The sequence below is a fragment of the Macaca thibetana genome, chromosome 17 (genome assembly GCF_024542745.1).
Source record: "Macaca thibetana thibetana isolate TM-01 chromosome 17, ASM2454274v1, whole genome shotgun sequence".
Lineage (NCBI taxonomy): Eukaryota > Metazoa > Chordata > Mammalia > Primates > Cercopithecidae > Macaca > Macaca thibetana.
This window is the reverse complement of record NC_065594.1, coordinates 11,542,513-11,559,455: the sequence shown is the minus strand read 5'-3', so window position 1 is coordinate 11,559,455 and position 16,943 is coordinate 11,542,513. Positions and strand designations below refer to the sequence as shown.

At 40.8% G+C, this 16,943-nt stretch overlaps 1 protein-coding gene across 4 annotated transcripts in view; it reads left to right on the top strand.

Moving 5' to 3' along the window:
• The window catches only part of N4BP2L2 (NEDD4 binding protein 2 like 2), a 95,967-nt gene that overhangs the window by 56,658 nt on the left and 22,366 nt on the right, over positions 1-16,943 (top strand). The window contains exon 7 of one of the 4 annotated variants that reach the window (XM_050766827.1): positions 3,862-3,909. The exons of the other annotated variants lie outside the window; for them this stretch is intronic. Coding sequence (XP_050622784.1) covers positions 3,862-3,871 — 10 coding nt within the window. The 3' untranslated portion in view covers positions 3,872-3,909. Of the gene's footprint in view, positions 1-3,861; positions 3,910-16,943 lie in introns of those variants that run through there. 4 annotated transcript variants of the gene reach the window in all.

The following is a 16,943-nucleotide window of genomic DNA, read 5'->3' as shown; positions in this document are numbered from 1 at the left end:
ACCTACCCTAGATCCATTTTTAAGAAGAAAATGACTTTATTAAAGATGAAAAACCTTTAGCTATGTTTTTTCAAGTTATATGTTTGCAGTTAAATGCAACTTATAGCACGTCAGACTGTTTTTTCTTATTCTTTTTAATTTATTTTTTATGTATTTATTTTTTGAGACAGAGTCTTGCTCTGTGGCCCAGCCTGCAGTGCAGTGGCACGATCTCAGCTCACTGCAGCCTTGACCTCCTAGGCTCAAGCAATCCTCCCATCTCAGTTCACCCCTCAGGAACTAGGACTACAGACGTGTGCCACCACACCTAGCTAATACTTGTATTTTTTGGAGAGCTGGGGTTTTGCCATAATGCCCAGTCTGGTCTCAAACTCTTGGACTCAAGTGCTCCTTCTGCCTTGGCCTCCCAAAGTGCTGGAATTACGTAAGTTGTGAACCACTGGGCCTGGCCCCGACTGGTTTTTCTTTTCTTTTCTTTTCTTTTCTTTTTTTTTCTTTTTGAGACAGAGTTTCATGAAACTCTTGTTGCCCAGGCTGGAGTGCAATGGCGTGATCTCGGCTCACTGCAACCTCCGCCTCCCAGATTCAAGCGATTCTCCTGCCTTAGCCTCCCCAGTAGCTGGAATTACAGGTGCGCCCCACCACACCTGGCTAATTTTGTATTGGTTTTCTTAGACTAAGACATACACAACTCCTGAAAGAGCCTGGTAGTATCATTCCCAGCTTGTAAATGTATTCCGTAATGGTGAGGGGTGTTAGCAAACAAAACAAAACAAAACAAAAAACTGTAGCATAAAATTACTAAATGGTTATTATTTTAGAAATTAATTTTTTAAAAGTAATCATGCAGTGCTGTTATCCATTCCTGCTCTACCCGCATACAGTAAGTATAAATAAAGATCATCTGCCATGTTCCTATCTTTCACTGTGTGCTAGTCTGGAGGCCAAGATGTACTGAAATTTAGTGATGTACAACCTACAAAAATTAATTGTATTTTTATATACTAACTTAGTCTTACTAAGTAGTTATAGCAGGAAATACTCTGAAGCTTACCTTAATAGCTTTAATGAGGAAATTTTAAATAAGAATATAGAGGTTAAAATAGGTTGAAGAAAAATATTTTGTTCATCAAAGGCCACCTGCATTTTTTATTTCTTTTTTGAAAATGAGATGACACTTCTCTGCCCTTATCTGTAGCATATGAACTTGACTTAGTTTTCCAGTTGCCCTGATAGATTTGCTTTGCCCATCTACATTTTCCCACAGTACTTGTCTTCAGTTGAACCCATTTGTGAAAATACTAGTGGTGAATTATAGCCTCTGGCTAAGTGTGAGAATAGGGTTTCCCAAGTTAAGATTTCATTTGACTAATAAACATTAGTGCTGGGCTGTAAGTAAACTAATGGACCAAATATAATGGCTACTGCTTCAGATATCAATGTTTAAGTTTACCACATAGTGAAATAATTGGATGAAAATTCATAGACATTGAAAAGTAATTGAATTTAGAGCACACTAGAGTTTAAAAAGTCTGAATAAGTATGTCTTAGTTTGAAATACAAACAAACTAGTAGTAGATGGAACCAAATACCAACCCAAAAGGTAATATTGTCATATGAAATTAGCGTAAGAGAAATTTAAATTTTGTAGCCAAAATAAAATATCTAAACGTTCTTAACAGATGAAATAACATGAAAACCTTTACAAAATGATGTCTTAGTTTTATAATCTTTCCTTTTATTCTCTGGGATTCAGAGTAGAAGCAGTCTTTTTCTCTTTCACCTACTGATGGGAAAACCGTATGAAATATGACTGTAAAGAGTCTAAGGCCAGGCACAGTGACTCACGCCTGTAATCCCAGCACTTGGGAGGCTGAGGTAGGAGGATCACTTGAGGTTAGGAGTTTGAAACCAGCCTGGCCAACATGGTGAAACTCTATCTGTACCAAAAATACACACACACACACACACACACACACAAAATTAGCTGGGCGTGTAGTCCCAGCTCCTTAGGAGGCTGAAGTAGGAGGATCACTGACTAGAACCCAGGAGGCAAAGATTGCAGTGAGCCAATATGGCACTACTGCACTCCAGCCTGGGTGACAAAGTGAGACTCTGTCTTAAACAAACAAGTCTAATTACAAGTAATCAATTTAATTATAATCACACTAGGTATGTAAACCCCACTATAACAACTCATTGTATATAGTCAGCTAAAATAAATATATTGTGTCATCTTAAGTATAATGATAACCTGATAAAACAACTAAACCTAGTATGAATAAAAATTTATTTAACAGATAACTATTGATCACCCATTATGAATCAGGCATTGGCTAGGATCCTGAAGGGTATTGCTTAAGTTTTGTATGTCTTTTATTGACATTTTACATGCAACATTTAAGACATACAAAAAAGATAAGCATAAGCCAATGGTGTTCATTTATTCGTAGGCCAGCTACAAATATAGTTGAAAGCCCCCATGTACCATATACCCTGGAAGATACAGGCAACAGAGCTCTGAAGGTTTAAAGTATAGGTTTAAATTAAAGGTTGAAATTATTTACAAGAGTATATACTTAAATTTTGAACTGTAGAATACTGTAAAATTCATTACACAAAACAAAGACAGTATAGGCAATATTTGCGTCTAGTTCCCAAGGCTAGAATATGACAGGGTCGCCATCTGCACTCAGATATAAAGTTCCAGAAACTGGACTAGACTGAGTCAAGTATTTACAGAATAAGAGTTTGAATAACAGTCAAGAAGCAAAGCTAAACAAAAACCAGGAAAACTGGCCCTGAATGTAAAATTTGAGGTGTGAATTAAAGCCATGATCTTATAAGCCACAACCAGAGGCTTACCCCTTTTTTGGATCATGGACTACTTTCAGAACCCAGTGAAACAGTTCCTCTGCCTATAAACAGTCCTTGTAATAGTCCCTCTTCCATTAAAATTACATACATGTACGTACATATACTATTCAATTTGGGGGAGTTCAAAGATCCTCTGAAGTCTTGAATATCTGTAAGTGAATACTGGTAGTCAGCTTGGGGTGGAGAGAAAGTGATTTGAGTTAGGAGACTAAGTAATGTGAATGAGTCTGAGACTATAAGGTGAAAGTAGGATGATAGTGTCAATCAGTGGACTTCAAACTAGTCCACAGAAGAGTTCAGGCAGATAGTGGGAGGCTGTATAAGTGGAGCTTTGAGCATGCTGTGTCTTCAACCAGAACACTTCCCTTCACTTTCACTTGTTTGTATGTGTGGCTTTCATTTAAAATTTTGATTAATAGATGTATTTTAATCCTAAAGATATTTAGGGGACTTTTAAAGGCAGAACACAATCTAAAAAGTGCAATCTTTTTTTTTTTTTTTTTTTTTTGAGATAGAGTCTTACTCTGTTGCTGAGGCTGGAGTGCAGTGATCTCAGCTCACTGCAACCTTTGCCTCCTGGGTTCAAGCGATTCTCCTGCCTTAGCCTCCCGAGTAGCTGGGGTTAAAGGTGTGCACCACCATTCCTGGCTAATGTTTGTATTTTTAGTAGAGAAGGAGTTTCACCATATTGGCCAGGCTGGTCTTGAACTCCTGACCTCAAGTGATCTGCCCTCCTCGGCCTCCCAAAGTGCTGGGATTACAGGCGTGAGTCACTGTGCCCGACCTAAAAAGTCCAATCTTTAGGTACAAAAAACCTTTTTGAGTTATATTAACTATACAATCTCGGAGAAATCATACTCTATGAGTTCTTCAGTCTATAAAATGAAAATAATAGTACCACAGTTGTGAATTTGAACAAGATGATGTTTATGAAAGCACCTTAAAAGTTGTGAAGCACCATCTAAATGTTATTTCCATTTTCAGGTGTGACTGAAGAAATATCAAATGTTTCCTAGTAAGACAGCAACTCAGGTGAGATGGAAACTCTAAGTAATGATATAATGGATCTAGCGTCTGACTTTCAAAGATTAAAACTTTGTCTAAAAAAGTCTCTTTATTGTTGAAGAGACGTTAAATATGATGCCATCCAACTAACTAGTAAGTGATTGAATTCTCACTAAAATTCCCTGTCAAGTGGACTTTTAATCTGGACTCTATCTGATACTACTTTCCTTCTGCCTGAATTTCACTCTTTACAATTGCTTTAAATAAGGTTCTCCAGGTCAAATCTCTGTTTTTGTTTCTTTGAAAATATATTTATTTTGCTCCCCTCCATGAACAATATTGTCAATAGATATAGAATAGTAGGTTGACAGTTCTTTTCTCTCATGACACTGAAATTATCATTTCACTGTCTTCTTCCTCAGTTGTTACTGATAAGAAGTCAGCTAGAAGTCTAATCGTTGTTCCTGTGAAGATAGCCTGTCATTTTCGGGCTGATTTTAAGGCCTTCCCTTTGACTTTAAATGTTTTGAAGCTTCATTATAATGTGTTTAAGTGAGGATTTTTTGTGTCTTTATCTTATTTCGGATTTGCTACTTTTTTTTTTTTAATCTGGGATGGTGTATTTCATCAGTTTTGGAAACTTACCAGTGATAAATCTCTTGAAACATTCACTCTGTCTTATTTTCTTCTCTCTCTCTGTCTCAGTCTGAGTCTCTGTCTCTCTCCGTGTCTCCCTGCACTCCCCTTTTCCTGAGACTCCAGTTGTATGTTGATCTTCTCATTCTCCCTTCTGTCTCTTAATCTTCATATTTTTTATCATTTTATTTCTTATTGCTGCTTTCTGGATATTTTCTGCAGATGTCTTTTTCCATTTACTAATTCTTCCATTAGCTGTCCTTAACTCATGACCTTGTTTGTTGACAAGGTTTTTTTCAGTAATTAATATTTTTTCATATTTATACATTTTGGGGATACTTTTACTTTTTCTTTTTTTTTTTTTTTACTTCTGAAGAAAAAACAAAATTTCATTGTTTTAATAATTACTGGCGGGGCGTGGTGGCTCACGCCTATAATCCTTAGCACTTTGGGAGGTCAAGGTGGGCGGATCATGAGGTCAGGAGATCGAGACCATCCTGGCTAACACAATGAAACCCCATCTCTACTAAAAATACAAAAAAAACCCAAAAAACAAAATTAGCCAGGTGTGGTGGCAGGTGCCTGTAGTCCCAGCTACTTGGGAGGCTGAGGTGGGAAAATGGCATGGACCTGGGAGGTGGAGCTTGCAGTGAGCCCAGATCATGCCACTGCACTCCAGCCTGGGCAACAGAGTCAGATTCCGTCTCAAAAAATAAATAAAAAATAAAAAATAAAAATTACTTCAAGATATGAAAACACTGATAACTAGATTTCCTTTACATATTTATCTTGGCATGTAGAGTAAATATGGCCTGTGTTACGTTTTCAATAATACAATGTTTTTTGTTTTTTGAGATAAAGTTTTGCTCTTGTTGCCCAGGCTGAAGTGCAGTGGCATGATCTTGGCTCACTGAAACCTCTGCCTCCTGAGTGTAAGTGATTCTGCTGCCTCAGCCTCCCGAGTAGCTGAGATTATAGGCGCCCGCCACCACACCCAACTAATTTCTCTTTTGTATTTTAGTAGAGGTGGGTTTCACCATGTTGGCCAGGCTGGTCTCAAACTCCTGACCTCAGGTGATCCACCCACCTCAGCCTCCCAAAGTGCTGAGATTACAGGTATGAACCACCGTGCCTGGCCAATAATATCGTAACACTTTTCCTACTCTTTGAATTCTGTCTTGTACAGTTGTACTTGCTTTTTTGTACTTCCGAAATCACCAATTATATTCTTTCTCAGTTAAATCTCTATACACAACAGACAGAATTCTCAGACCTTCTATGGCAAAATATTCCAGATGGGTTAATGTCTCCTGAACAAATAGAGAATCTTCTGAAAGTCTCTCATAAATCACTGTATCAGCCCCTTTGCAGTAGAGCCAGACCAGAGCCATCCCATAGGGGTCCAGACAATTATAGACATCCTTTTTCTATTACTAGAAAACTCCAGGACATTAAGAATTTCAAAAGTATTTTTCTCCCGTAGCTTCTATGGTGACAGTATGGTGTTCTTATACAAAGAACAAGCCATGTTCTTTTGCTCCTTTCACTAAAGCTGCTTTGGCTGGGGAGGAAGCCTGGTAGATTATATTATTTCCATCTGTCTTTGGAATAACAGTGTGGTACACAGATACAGTCTTTTGTGGGATGACCATTCTCAAAGTTCTCCAATAATTTGGAGTCATAAAATTCACAGGACTCTGGGATGGAAGATGTCTGACCATAAATTGCACCTGCAATGGTACACTTCTTAAATGTCCTAATATTCCTGTTTTATTAGGAAATGGATGTTTTACCTGCCCAAGTTCTTCATTGAGATTGAATGTTCTGGCCATGGTGTAGACATTATTTACTTTATAATGCATATCTTCATCCCAGTGTATAAACTGGGCCTGAATATATTTCACAATTTTCCCACAGCGACCAGCAGACTAATGGGGATGAGGTTCTGGTACAAGATGATGAACACCAGTATGTCAAACAATGACTTGGGAGCTGGAATCAAGGACATGACCAAGAGCAGCAGGGCAAAAGGGAGACTGGCACATTGGTCACTTTCTCAACCTTTGATCTCTTAAGAGGTGATTTGACAGAATTCTGCATGAATTTTGTCTCAAATCCAGCATAAACAACTATGCCAATAATCCACTGAGTATTTCTCAGCTGTGTACCTCTTAACAAGACCTGGTCAGGCCCAATTGGAACAGAGCTTTTATCACTTAGGCTCAAGGTTCCAGCAAAGCTATTGAAATGACGATTAGGTCTATTTTTCCAGATAGGCTGAACAATCGGTTTTCCGATTGCATTCAGCCTGTTTCTGGCAAAGCCTGCTCTAGCTTGAGATCTGTCTCTCCATCCAGATTAGGTGTTGCTATATAACAGTCGGCTGAGGTTCACTGGAAGACATCAGCAGTATGTCCGTAGGAAGGAACTCCCAGTTCTTTGTAATAACTGTTTTGTGTGCCGTATGTCATTTACAGTCTTCTGTAACCTCTTTGATCCCTGAAATCAGAGGCAAGAGAGTTGTATATTTTCCTGTTGGAGACACATCTGGAATTTGCTGCAATACATTAATGAACAAGAAAGCATTGGCAGCTTTGGTAAATTGCAGATACAGAAACTCAGGGAGAAATGACCACATGCTGTACTTGGCTGTGCTGATGTAGTTTTTGCAGAAAATAGTTCTTAAGGGGGTCATTGATGTAAATGGTGCAGTCTTTTGGCCCTTCTAAGCCTTGCATAGTTCATAGCCAGGGCATCCTCTCCTCCACTTTCTGACTGCCCAAGGAGAAATAAGTAGATCTCAGACTGCTCAGCTGGTGTATGATAGTGGCAAGAGTACTATTGGTTACACTTTTAAGTTCACTGGTAATCCCCTAAGGCAGAGCTCCCTAGCACAAGTGCTGGGGCTCAGTGTTCCTCTTCACTAAAGGCATGGCTCACAATCATATAATCGTTGACTGCGGGTTGCAGAAATTTCCCTCAAGTAGCATCACTACTTTGGCTCAGTTATCAGTAGTGGTAACAGCAATCAAAACTAAAATGGTCTGTGTTCCCGCTGGGGCTGCACTCGAGCTGCATGGTCCTGCCGCACCCACCTTGCACCACATTGCCGGGGGTACTTTTTCAACTTTATTTAGTTATTATTTAGAGTTTCTTATTCCCTACAGTCAGTTTAGATGTATCTTTATAAATAGTGAATGTAGTTATTGTACATGCTGTATATCCACAGTACCTCAGGTCTGTTTTTGCTGTTCCTTGTTCATGGTTATATGTTTCCAATGTATTCAGTTATTTTTTGCTTTGAGCTACTCATTTTTCTTGGAATTTTATTTGTATCAGTATTTTTGAGCCCTTGGATAAAAATAGATTTCTCCAGCAAGGATTATGTTTACTTCTCCCAGGTGCCGGGCAGCAGTACCAGCTGAGATCGTTCTAAATTACTGGTCTGCAGTTTTCTAGACTATACAGAGAGCAGCTTGTGAGGGATGGGTTGTGGTTCCAGATCCTTAGATGTGATGTTCCCTACCCTAATCCACTCAGCATCAGAATTCCACATAATTTATTTTTCCTTGCAGTTTTGTTTGGAGGCTAGAGATAAGTTTCTGTTCACTTTTAGACAAAAGCAAAGAAGCCCTTTGAGGTCTCAGCTTTATTAGAGAGGGAATTGTTATTGGCCTGCTCCCTTACCCTGTTACTTGTGCCCACAAAAAGCCCTAAGTCTGCAAAAACCCTGAAGATCCAGTTCATCTGGTTTATCAAATGTTTTCAAAGGCAGCTGAGGTCAGCTGACCCTTCTGGTTTCCTGCCTTCAGGAATCCTGGGAATTCTGTAATTTTTCAGAAGCTCATCAGTGCATTTAGAAAATATTTTGAAAAAATGCTTAATCCAGGATTTAGTTGTTTGATCCTGTTACCTACTTACTATATTCCTGGAATTCTCCTCAATACAATTTTAATGTATCCAGATAGACAGAATTGAACGAAATATTTCACCTCTAACAAGATATATCACGCCTTTTGTGTGAGAGATTCTTGTTCTATCTTTCCTGCCCTTCTCCCTTTGCCGTATTTTTCTTATCTGTCTTCAACTTATTTTCGTTGTAGTATATGTGACTTCATAATGATATAGGAGTTAAGAAATTACTTAGGCAGATAGTAGGGGTATGGGAGTCCTCAGTAAGGCTTTTCTTTTTAATGAAAAGCAGCCCCTAATTATTTTCCTTTCTAAGGAAGAGCTGCAGACATAGACACTGGCAGTTGTGCCAATCATGTTCAAGATGGAGGCTCCATCTTCCCTTCTCTTTGTCAGCCAGGTGTACAGAAAGAAGCAGACAAGGTGGCACCGATCAGCTGGAATGTCCATTTGCACAATAAGATAGTGTGGGGTAACCAGCCTTCCCTGGGCACTATGTGGATGTCATACCTGATTAAACCAATCTATGAGCCCTATGTGAATCATACACCACCTCCTCAAACTGGACTATAAAGCTTGGAATATATGTGCTAGCCAATCCTTTTTCTGTTTGGAGACCCTCTCTTGGATGACCTGCTTTCTCATTATGAGGAAGCTTTTTCTCTCTCTCCCTTTTTTTTTTTTTTTTTTTTTTTTTGGGACGGAGTCTTGCTATGTCGCCCAGGCTGGAGTGCAGTGGCGCGATCTCGGCTCACTGCAAGCTCCACCTCCCGGGTTCACGCTATTCTCCTGCCTCAGCCTCCCGAGTAGCTGGGACTACAGGTGCCCACCACCACGTCCGGCTAATTTTTTGTATTTTTAGTACAGACAGGGTTTCACTGTGTTAGCCAGGATGGTCTGAATCTCCTGACCTCATGATCCAACCGCCTCGGCCTCCCAAAGTGCTGGGATTATAGGCGTGAGCCACCGCGCCGGGCCTCTCTCGCTTTTCTTTTTCTGTTTAACTTTGTGCTCCTAAATCCGTTCCTCGTGTGTGCCCATGTCCTGAATTCTTTCTTGACCTTGACCAAAAATCAGGGTATATACCCCAGACAACGGAGCTGTTTCAGTAAGCCACTATAAATCATTTCTTGATTGAGTGTGCAGATAAATAATTTCTTTTTAATCTACATTTGCTCTGACCTGGGCAAGAACAGACTGAGGGAATTTATCTGTAGTGCTGATTCTCGGCACTTTTGAATATGAGAATGCTTTGTAATGACAAATTTTAACAGTTTCTGCATGGTGACAGTATAATTTTAGTGTCCAGTGATGAAAAATACATAACAGAATGCTAAGTGACACTTTTTAATTAATCATAACCTCATCTATATAGTTATGTATAATATTAACACAGGTATATGTGACAGGTATTAGACATTTTTGATGCACATATGGATGCATAGATAACGTACAGTACTCCATAGTCAGGGGCTCACAGGAAGAAGATACTCTTTCCCATAATCCTTTAAATGCTACTTAAGATTGTATTAACTTTTTGTTAGCCATGTGACTTTTTAAAGTCAAAGTAAATGTAACACCCCGAGCTCTTTTATCACATGGTCTATGGCTAAATCACATTTTTATTTTAGTGTGGGGGCTGGGTGGAGTCTCACTGTATCCCCCAGGCTGGAATGCAGTGGCATGATCTCAGTTCACTGCAACCTCTGCCCTCCCAGACTCAAGCAATTCTCCTGCCTCAGCCTCCCGAGTACCTGAGATTACAAGCACATGCCACCATGCCCAGCTAATTTTTTTGAGTTTTTTTTTGGTTTGTTTTTTCAGTAGAGATGGGGTTTCACCATGTCAGCCAGATTGATCTCAAACTCCTGACCTCAGGTGATCCACCCACCTCGGCCTCCCAAAGTGCTGGGATTACAGGCGTGAGCCACTGTGATAGGCTGCTAAGTACATTTCTATCATATATATTTGTATAATTGACCGTGATATTTTGTGGATTTGTTTGAATTTTTCCAACTTTTTATTAAGGAAAATTTGATATGTAAGGAAAAGTTAACATATATAATATAATAGTAATAAACTGTATATACCTTCTATCCACATTCAAAATCATTAATATTTTGCCATTTTTGCTTTATAGATATATGTATATATGAATATGTATGTAAGTTTACACATTTATTTACTTGCAGAACTATTTGAAAATAAGTTGCAGATTTGACCTTTCACTCCTAAGTGAAGGCATTCCTAAGAATAAAGGAATTTTCTTTCATAACCATGATACCCTTATTATACACAAGTAAATTAACAAAAATTCTATAATAATTCAAATTTCTGCCATTGTCACAAAACTATTTGTAGTAAGCAGAAAAATGCTTCCCCTGTACCCAAAGGTATCCATGTCCTAATCCTCTGAACCTCTGACTATGTTACCTTACATGGCAACTGGGGAATTAAGGTTGCTCATCAATTGAACTTAAAATAGTGAGATTATACTGGATTATTTGGTGGGCCCTTAATCCACTTCTAAGAGTCCTTAAAAGTGGATGATAGAGGCAGAAAAACAGAGTCAGAGGGAAATGTGACTATGGGAGAAAGGCACAGAGAGAGACAGTGTTGCTGGATTTGAAAATGGAAGAATACAAGCCAAGGAACGTCAGTGACCTCTGGAAAAGAGACTGGAAAGGACAAGGAAACGGACTCTCCCATACACCTTTCAGAAAGCAACCCATCCCTGCTGAAACCTCGATTTTAATCCAGTAAGACCTGTTTTGGACTTCTGACCTATAGAATTATAAGATAATAAGCGCGTATGATTTTAAGCCACCAAATTTGTGGTGACTTGTTACAGCAGCAATAGAAAATGAATACACTGTTTTTTGTAGCTTTATTTTTTTTCTCCCCAAACTAGGATCCAGTCAATGTTCACACCTTGTGTTTAGTTGCTCCTTATCTTTGGTTGTTTCTAAAAATAAATTTGATAATATATTTGATTTAACCTATCAAAATATTATTTCAACATATAATAAATAATTTTTTTTTTTTTTTTTTTTTTGAGATAGAGTCTCCTTCCATTGCCCAGGCTGGAGTGCAGTGGCGCAATCTTGGCTCACTGCAAGCTCCGCCCTCTGGGTTCAAGCGATTCTCCTGCCTCAGCCTTCTGAGTAGCTGGGATTACAGGTGCCCACTACCTTGCCCAGCTAATTTTTTGTATTTTTAGTAGAGATGGGGTTTCACCATGTTGTCCAGGCTGGTCTCGAACTCCTGACCTCAGGTGATCTGCCCACCTTGACCTCCAAAAGTGCTGGGATTACAGGCGTGAGCCACCACGCCTGACCAGTCTTTTAAAAATTGTTAATAAGTTGTTTTACTTTTTAAAAATCATACTCTTTGAAATCCAGTTTAGACTTACAACACATCCCAATTCAGACTAGCCACATTTCAAGTGCTTAGTAGCTACATATTAATTAATGACTATTGTATTTGTCGTGCTCTACATATTTGGAAATTGCTTTACTCTCTAAAAGGCAGTTCTAGCAGAGAGGGATGTCTTCCAGGCTGTTTTCACTTTCACTGAAAGTGCTGGGTAAGAGTGGCAGACCAGGAGTCAGGAGATGGATTCCTCGCTTAAGCTCAGCTAGCTTCATCTCACAGGTGTGACCTTTCTGGACCTTGATTTCTTCATCTTCAGAGTAAAAAACTTTGGAATAGGCCATATTTGAGGCAGAGCTCTAGGCCAGGTGGCATATCTGTTACTCTAGGGAGGAGCTTTTCAGGTGTTGTGGGTACCTTTGCTTTGATCAGTGCCAGCAGGTGATGAACGTGCCTTCATTGGTCAGCTCTTTAGACTTCCCTTGAGTGTGAGGGGAAAAAGAAGAAACTGTTCTTCGTCCTTACCAGTGGCATTATATATGAAGAAAAATCACCAGCACAGCAAAAAGGAAGTGTTGCACTTTCAGCCACTGATTCTGCAGCACCAAATGAGTAAGAACCAGAAAGTGGAATCTTCTTGGTATTGACGTTTCTTTCTCTGAGTGACTGACTCAGCATTTCTCTGTATTTTTTTAGATTATATTTTTAGGACAGTTTCAGGTTTATAAAAAACTTGAGCAGAGTACAGAGAGTTCCCATATGACCTCCTCTTGGTCACTTGTGATGTGAACAGTCCTCCACCTTTTCTTATTAATCCACTCATTGCGATGTTGTCTTTAAGAGTTAAGGCCAGTTGTCTTATAGACCATCCTATTTTCTGGATTTATCTGATTGTTTTCCCTACGGTGTCATTTAACATCTTCTGGCCTTTGCATTTCTTGTAAAGTGGAAGTTAGGCCTAGAGAGAGGCTTCATTAAATTCAGGTTAAATATTTTGGGCAAGAATTATTCATAGGTGATGTATTTTTATTCTTCTTAGATATCCTTTTGCGAGGGTGTGCTGTCACACCCAGTGTCAGGTTCTGGCCCATGCCGAGGTCCCAAGGGAGTGGGTGGATGGGCAACAAATAGCTGAAAGAACACTCAAGGGGCTGTAGGCAGGTGAATATGGTTTTATTCAGCACCTCTTTCATCAGCAGCTCACTTGCACTAGCTCCCTCATCAGCAACTCTCCTGCAGCAGCTGTCTGACACTGCTTTTATCTTGGCTGTCGGCTCCAGCTCTGCCTCTCCTGCCGCTCCCACACACAGCTGCATTCCCTGGCCTACAAGGCAGGCTCTCCCTTACAGGGTTAGCAGCTTAACTCTTTCTCTGGGTACAAGACGAGCTGGGCCCTGGCTCCCCCTTGTCTGCCTACAAGACGGACAACTCTGGCTCGCTCTCTCTCTTTCTCTGGGTGCGCCTGCACAAGCCCTGTGCACGGCGTCAGCAGGGCAGTTATACCTTTCTCAAACAATAGTGGCTCCGAGCCCAGTATGAGCTTACACAAACAGGTTATATAACAAGTGGAGTATGAGCCTGCGCCCTTAAAATCACTGAGTCATTCTGGCCCAGATGTCCATCTTGGCCTATTCGTTGACCAAAGCACATCCATATACCTTAAATTTCACCCTCTAGGCCAAGAGAGATAGGTTTTGGGCACAGAGGCCCAATAAACACACATAGGCTTCATACATAAGCCTGACACATAAGCTTTGGGCATGCAGGCCTGATATACACTTTTGGTACATAGGCCCCGACACAGGTCCAACACATACATAAGTTTCTGGACACATAGGCCCTTACATACATAAGCTTTGATAAACTGCCTAGCTATTAGTGCATTTACCATAGGTGTCACCTCCTTGGTCATCATCGTTCACATTGCTCTGAGTTCAGCCCATTGGCTACTTTGCCTGCACCTGTTTTCAAACCATATGGTGTCAGTACGAGGCTAGACTGTGAGAGCAATCCAGGCAGCAGTAGCACCCAAGCTAGACCTATCTGTGTACCCTGCCCTATTAAGAATGGGGGGATGTTCTTCCTAACGGTGAAGGCTCAGGGTCTAGGGGTGCTTCGGGCCCCATGGCTTTATCTTGCATTAGGATGCCAGGTCCCAAGACCTCTTGTAACACTGAGGCTAAGGGACTTGTACCCAGCATACTCCGCTGTTCTAAATAGGTGCTGCACTTTGCTAAAGTGGATATCTGCGCCATTCCAGTCTGGGGGCTTGTTACCTATGAATGCACCCATCCTGCTATTGGGAAAGTTGTCTGTCCTGCCACACTCTCGTTAGCCTGAAGGGAAGCCTATATAGCTGCTAACTGCTTCCCTATCAATGAGTATCGGAGCTCAGCTCCCTTCCATCGTTGGGACTAAAAGACTCCTGTCACTCCCAAGTGCCTCATGCATTGCTGTAGGCCCTAGCCAAAACTATCTGTGGTCACATCCACATCCAGCTTAAATGAGCACCCCTGGTCAACTTCCCATAGGGCTTGTGTCTACTGAATAGCCTGCTTGGCTATTGGAAAAGGCTGCCTCAGTTTCATTATCCCAATCCCAGGCAAAAAGGGCATTGCCACTTTTAAACGTGTAAAAGAATCAGAGGTTAGCATAACATCATTAATAAGACTGTAACACCACTGCACACTGTGAAAGTCCATTGTCGCCCTGCCGTGAAGACACACTGTTCCTGGCTGTCTGAAAAAGAAGTCCCAGTTTCATTGTCAAGTGGTCCATCAAGTCTGTGACAGACAGCACAGCTGCCAAGCTGTGCAAAACATCCACCCCCAGAATGCATTCAGGCATGGGAGAGACATACACAATGCATAAGCGGAGAGCCAGGCAGCTGATGCCAAGGTGCAAAGATACAGGTCTCACTTTCACTGACTGGCTTTCATAGCCATTAATTGATGTAGCCCTACCCAGAAACTTATCTGTGTTCAGGGACCAGGGGATTGCCAAGCCCACATGTGACTCTGGTGGTCCAGTGTCCCTCCAAGCCAGGCATCTCAGCCAGTTCCCTCATCAAACAGAAAAGGCTTTATACTTCCACCTGACTGCAGCAGGTACTCGCCGAACTGGAACACTTAGGCAGGACCGGGCTGCACAGTAACGTCCTTCTCCCAAATGACTTGTACCAACTCTGTACATGACTTCCATCGTCTGACAGTCTCTGGCATTTCTCTGGACCAGCCTCAGTTCACACGTTAAAGAAGCCAGCCTCTCCATCTTGGAGGCAGAGCAGGAAATGTGTCAGCTCCTTCATCCGAGACAGAACCTTCAGGCAGGGCGGGGATCCCCCAGACGCTGCCGATGTTACTTGCATAACTCCCACAACTCAGTGGGGGTGGGGGTCCCTAGGCCCACCTTTGGGATGCAACAGCTGCTTATGCCGTATTTTCTGGTGGACCACTGGGTGAGCCTGCAACCGAGGTTCTTCCCCCTGCACTGCATCCCACAGGGACTGGGTATGCACGTCCCGCAGCACAGTCATAAACACCCATCTGACTCTGCTGACAAAGTCATGTACCTTCTCGGTGCTGTGCACTACCAGATGCTTCGGTGCCACAATGGGTGTGTTGGCAGGTGCCTGTCGTCCCAGCTACTCGGGAGGCCGAGGCAGGAGAATGACATAAACCTGGGAGGCAGAGCTGACAGTGAGCCGAGATCATGCCACTGCACTCCAGCCTGGGCGACAGAGCAAAGACTCCATCTCAAAAGAAAAAAAAAAAAAATCAATTCAGCCAGTCTGTATCTTTTAAGTGGAAACTTTAATCCATTTACATTTGAGGTCATTATTGATATGTAAGGACTTATTCCTGTCATTTTGTTAGTTGTTTTCTGGTTGCTTTGTATATGCTTTGTTCTTTTGTTTCTCTTTTATTGTTTATATTTATGGTTTGGTGGTTTTCAATAGTAGTAACATTTGAATCCCTTCTCTTTTTCATTTTTGTGTTTGCTCTACCAGTGAGTTTTATACTTTCATGTGTTTTCATGATGGTAGATAATGTCCTTTCACTTCCATGTATAGGACTTATTTTAACGTTTCTTGTAGGGCCAGTCTAGTGGTGATAAATTGCTTCAGTTTTTGCTTTTCTGAGAAAGACTTTATTTATCCTTAATTTTTGAAGGATAACTTTGCTGGGTATAGTATTCTTGGTTGATAATTTTGTTTTTCTTTCAGCACTTTGAGTATATCATCCATTTTCTCCTGACCTGTAAGGTTTCTGCTGATAAATCCACTGTTAGTCTGATAGGAGTTCCCTTATATGTGACTAGATGCTTTCTTCTTGTCATTTTCAGAATTCTCTGACTTTTGACAGTTTGCCTATAGTATGCCATGGAGAGCTTTTTGAGTTACATCTATTTGGGTTTCCCTGAGCTTCCTATATCTAGATGTCTAATCTCTTGCTAGACTTGAGAAATTTTCAGGTACTATTTCATTAAGTATGTTTTCTGTTCCTTTACTCTTCTCTTTACCTTCTAGAACTCTCCAAATTTGTGTATTTAGTAATATCATGATGTCCTGTATGCCAAGTAGGTTTCATTCATTCTTTTTATGTATGTATTTATGTATTTATTTATTTAGTTGTTGGTTTGATTTGTTGTTGTTGCTGTTGCTGTTGTTTCTGAGATGGAATCTCGCTCTGTTCCCCAGGCTGGAGTGCAGTGGCATGATCTCAGCTCACTGCAACCTCCACCTCCCAGGCTCAAGCAATTCCCGTGCCTCAGCCTCCCAAGTAGCTGGGACTACAGGCACAAGCCACCATGCTGGGCTAAGTTTTTGTATTTTTAGTAGAGATATGATTTCACCATGCTTTGGCCAGGCTGGTCTTGAACTCCTGAGCTCAAGTGATCCACTCACCTTAGCCTCCCAAGGTGCTGGGATTGTGGGCATGAGCCCTCACACTCAGCCTATATATTTATTTTTTTATCTTTGTCTGACTGGGTTATTTAAAAAGACTTGTCTTTAAGTTCTGAGATTCTTTCTTCTGATAGCTCTAGTTTATTGTGGAAGTTCTCAAATGAATTTTTTGTTTCAGTCATTGAATTCTTCAGTTCCAGGATTTTTGTTTGGTTCTTTTTTATGATATCTATCT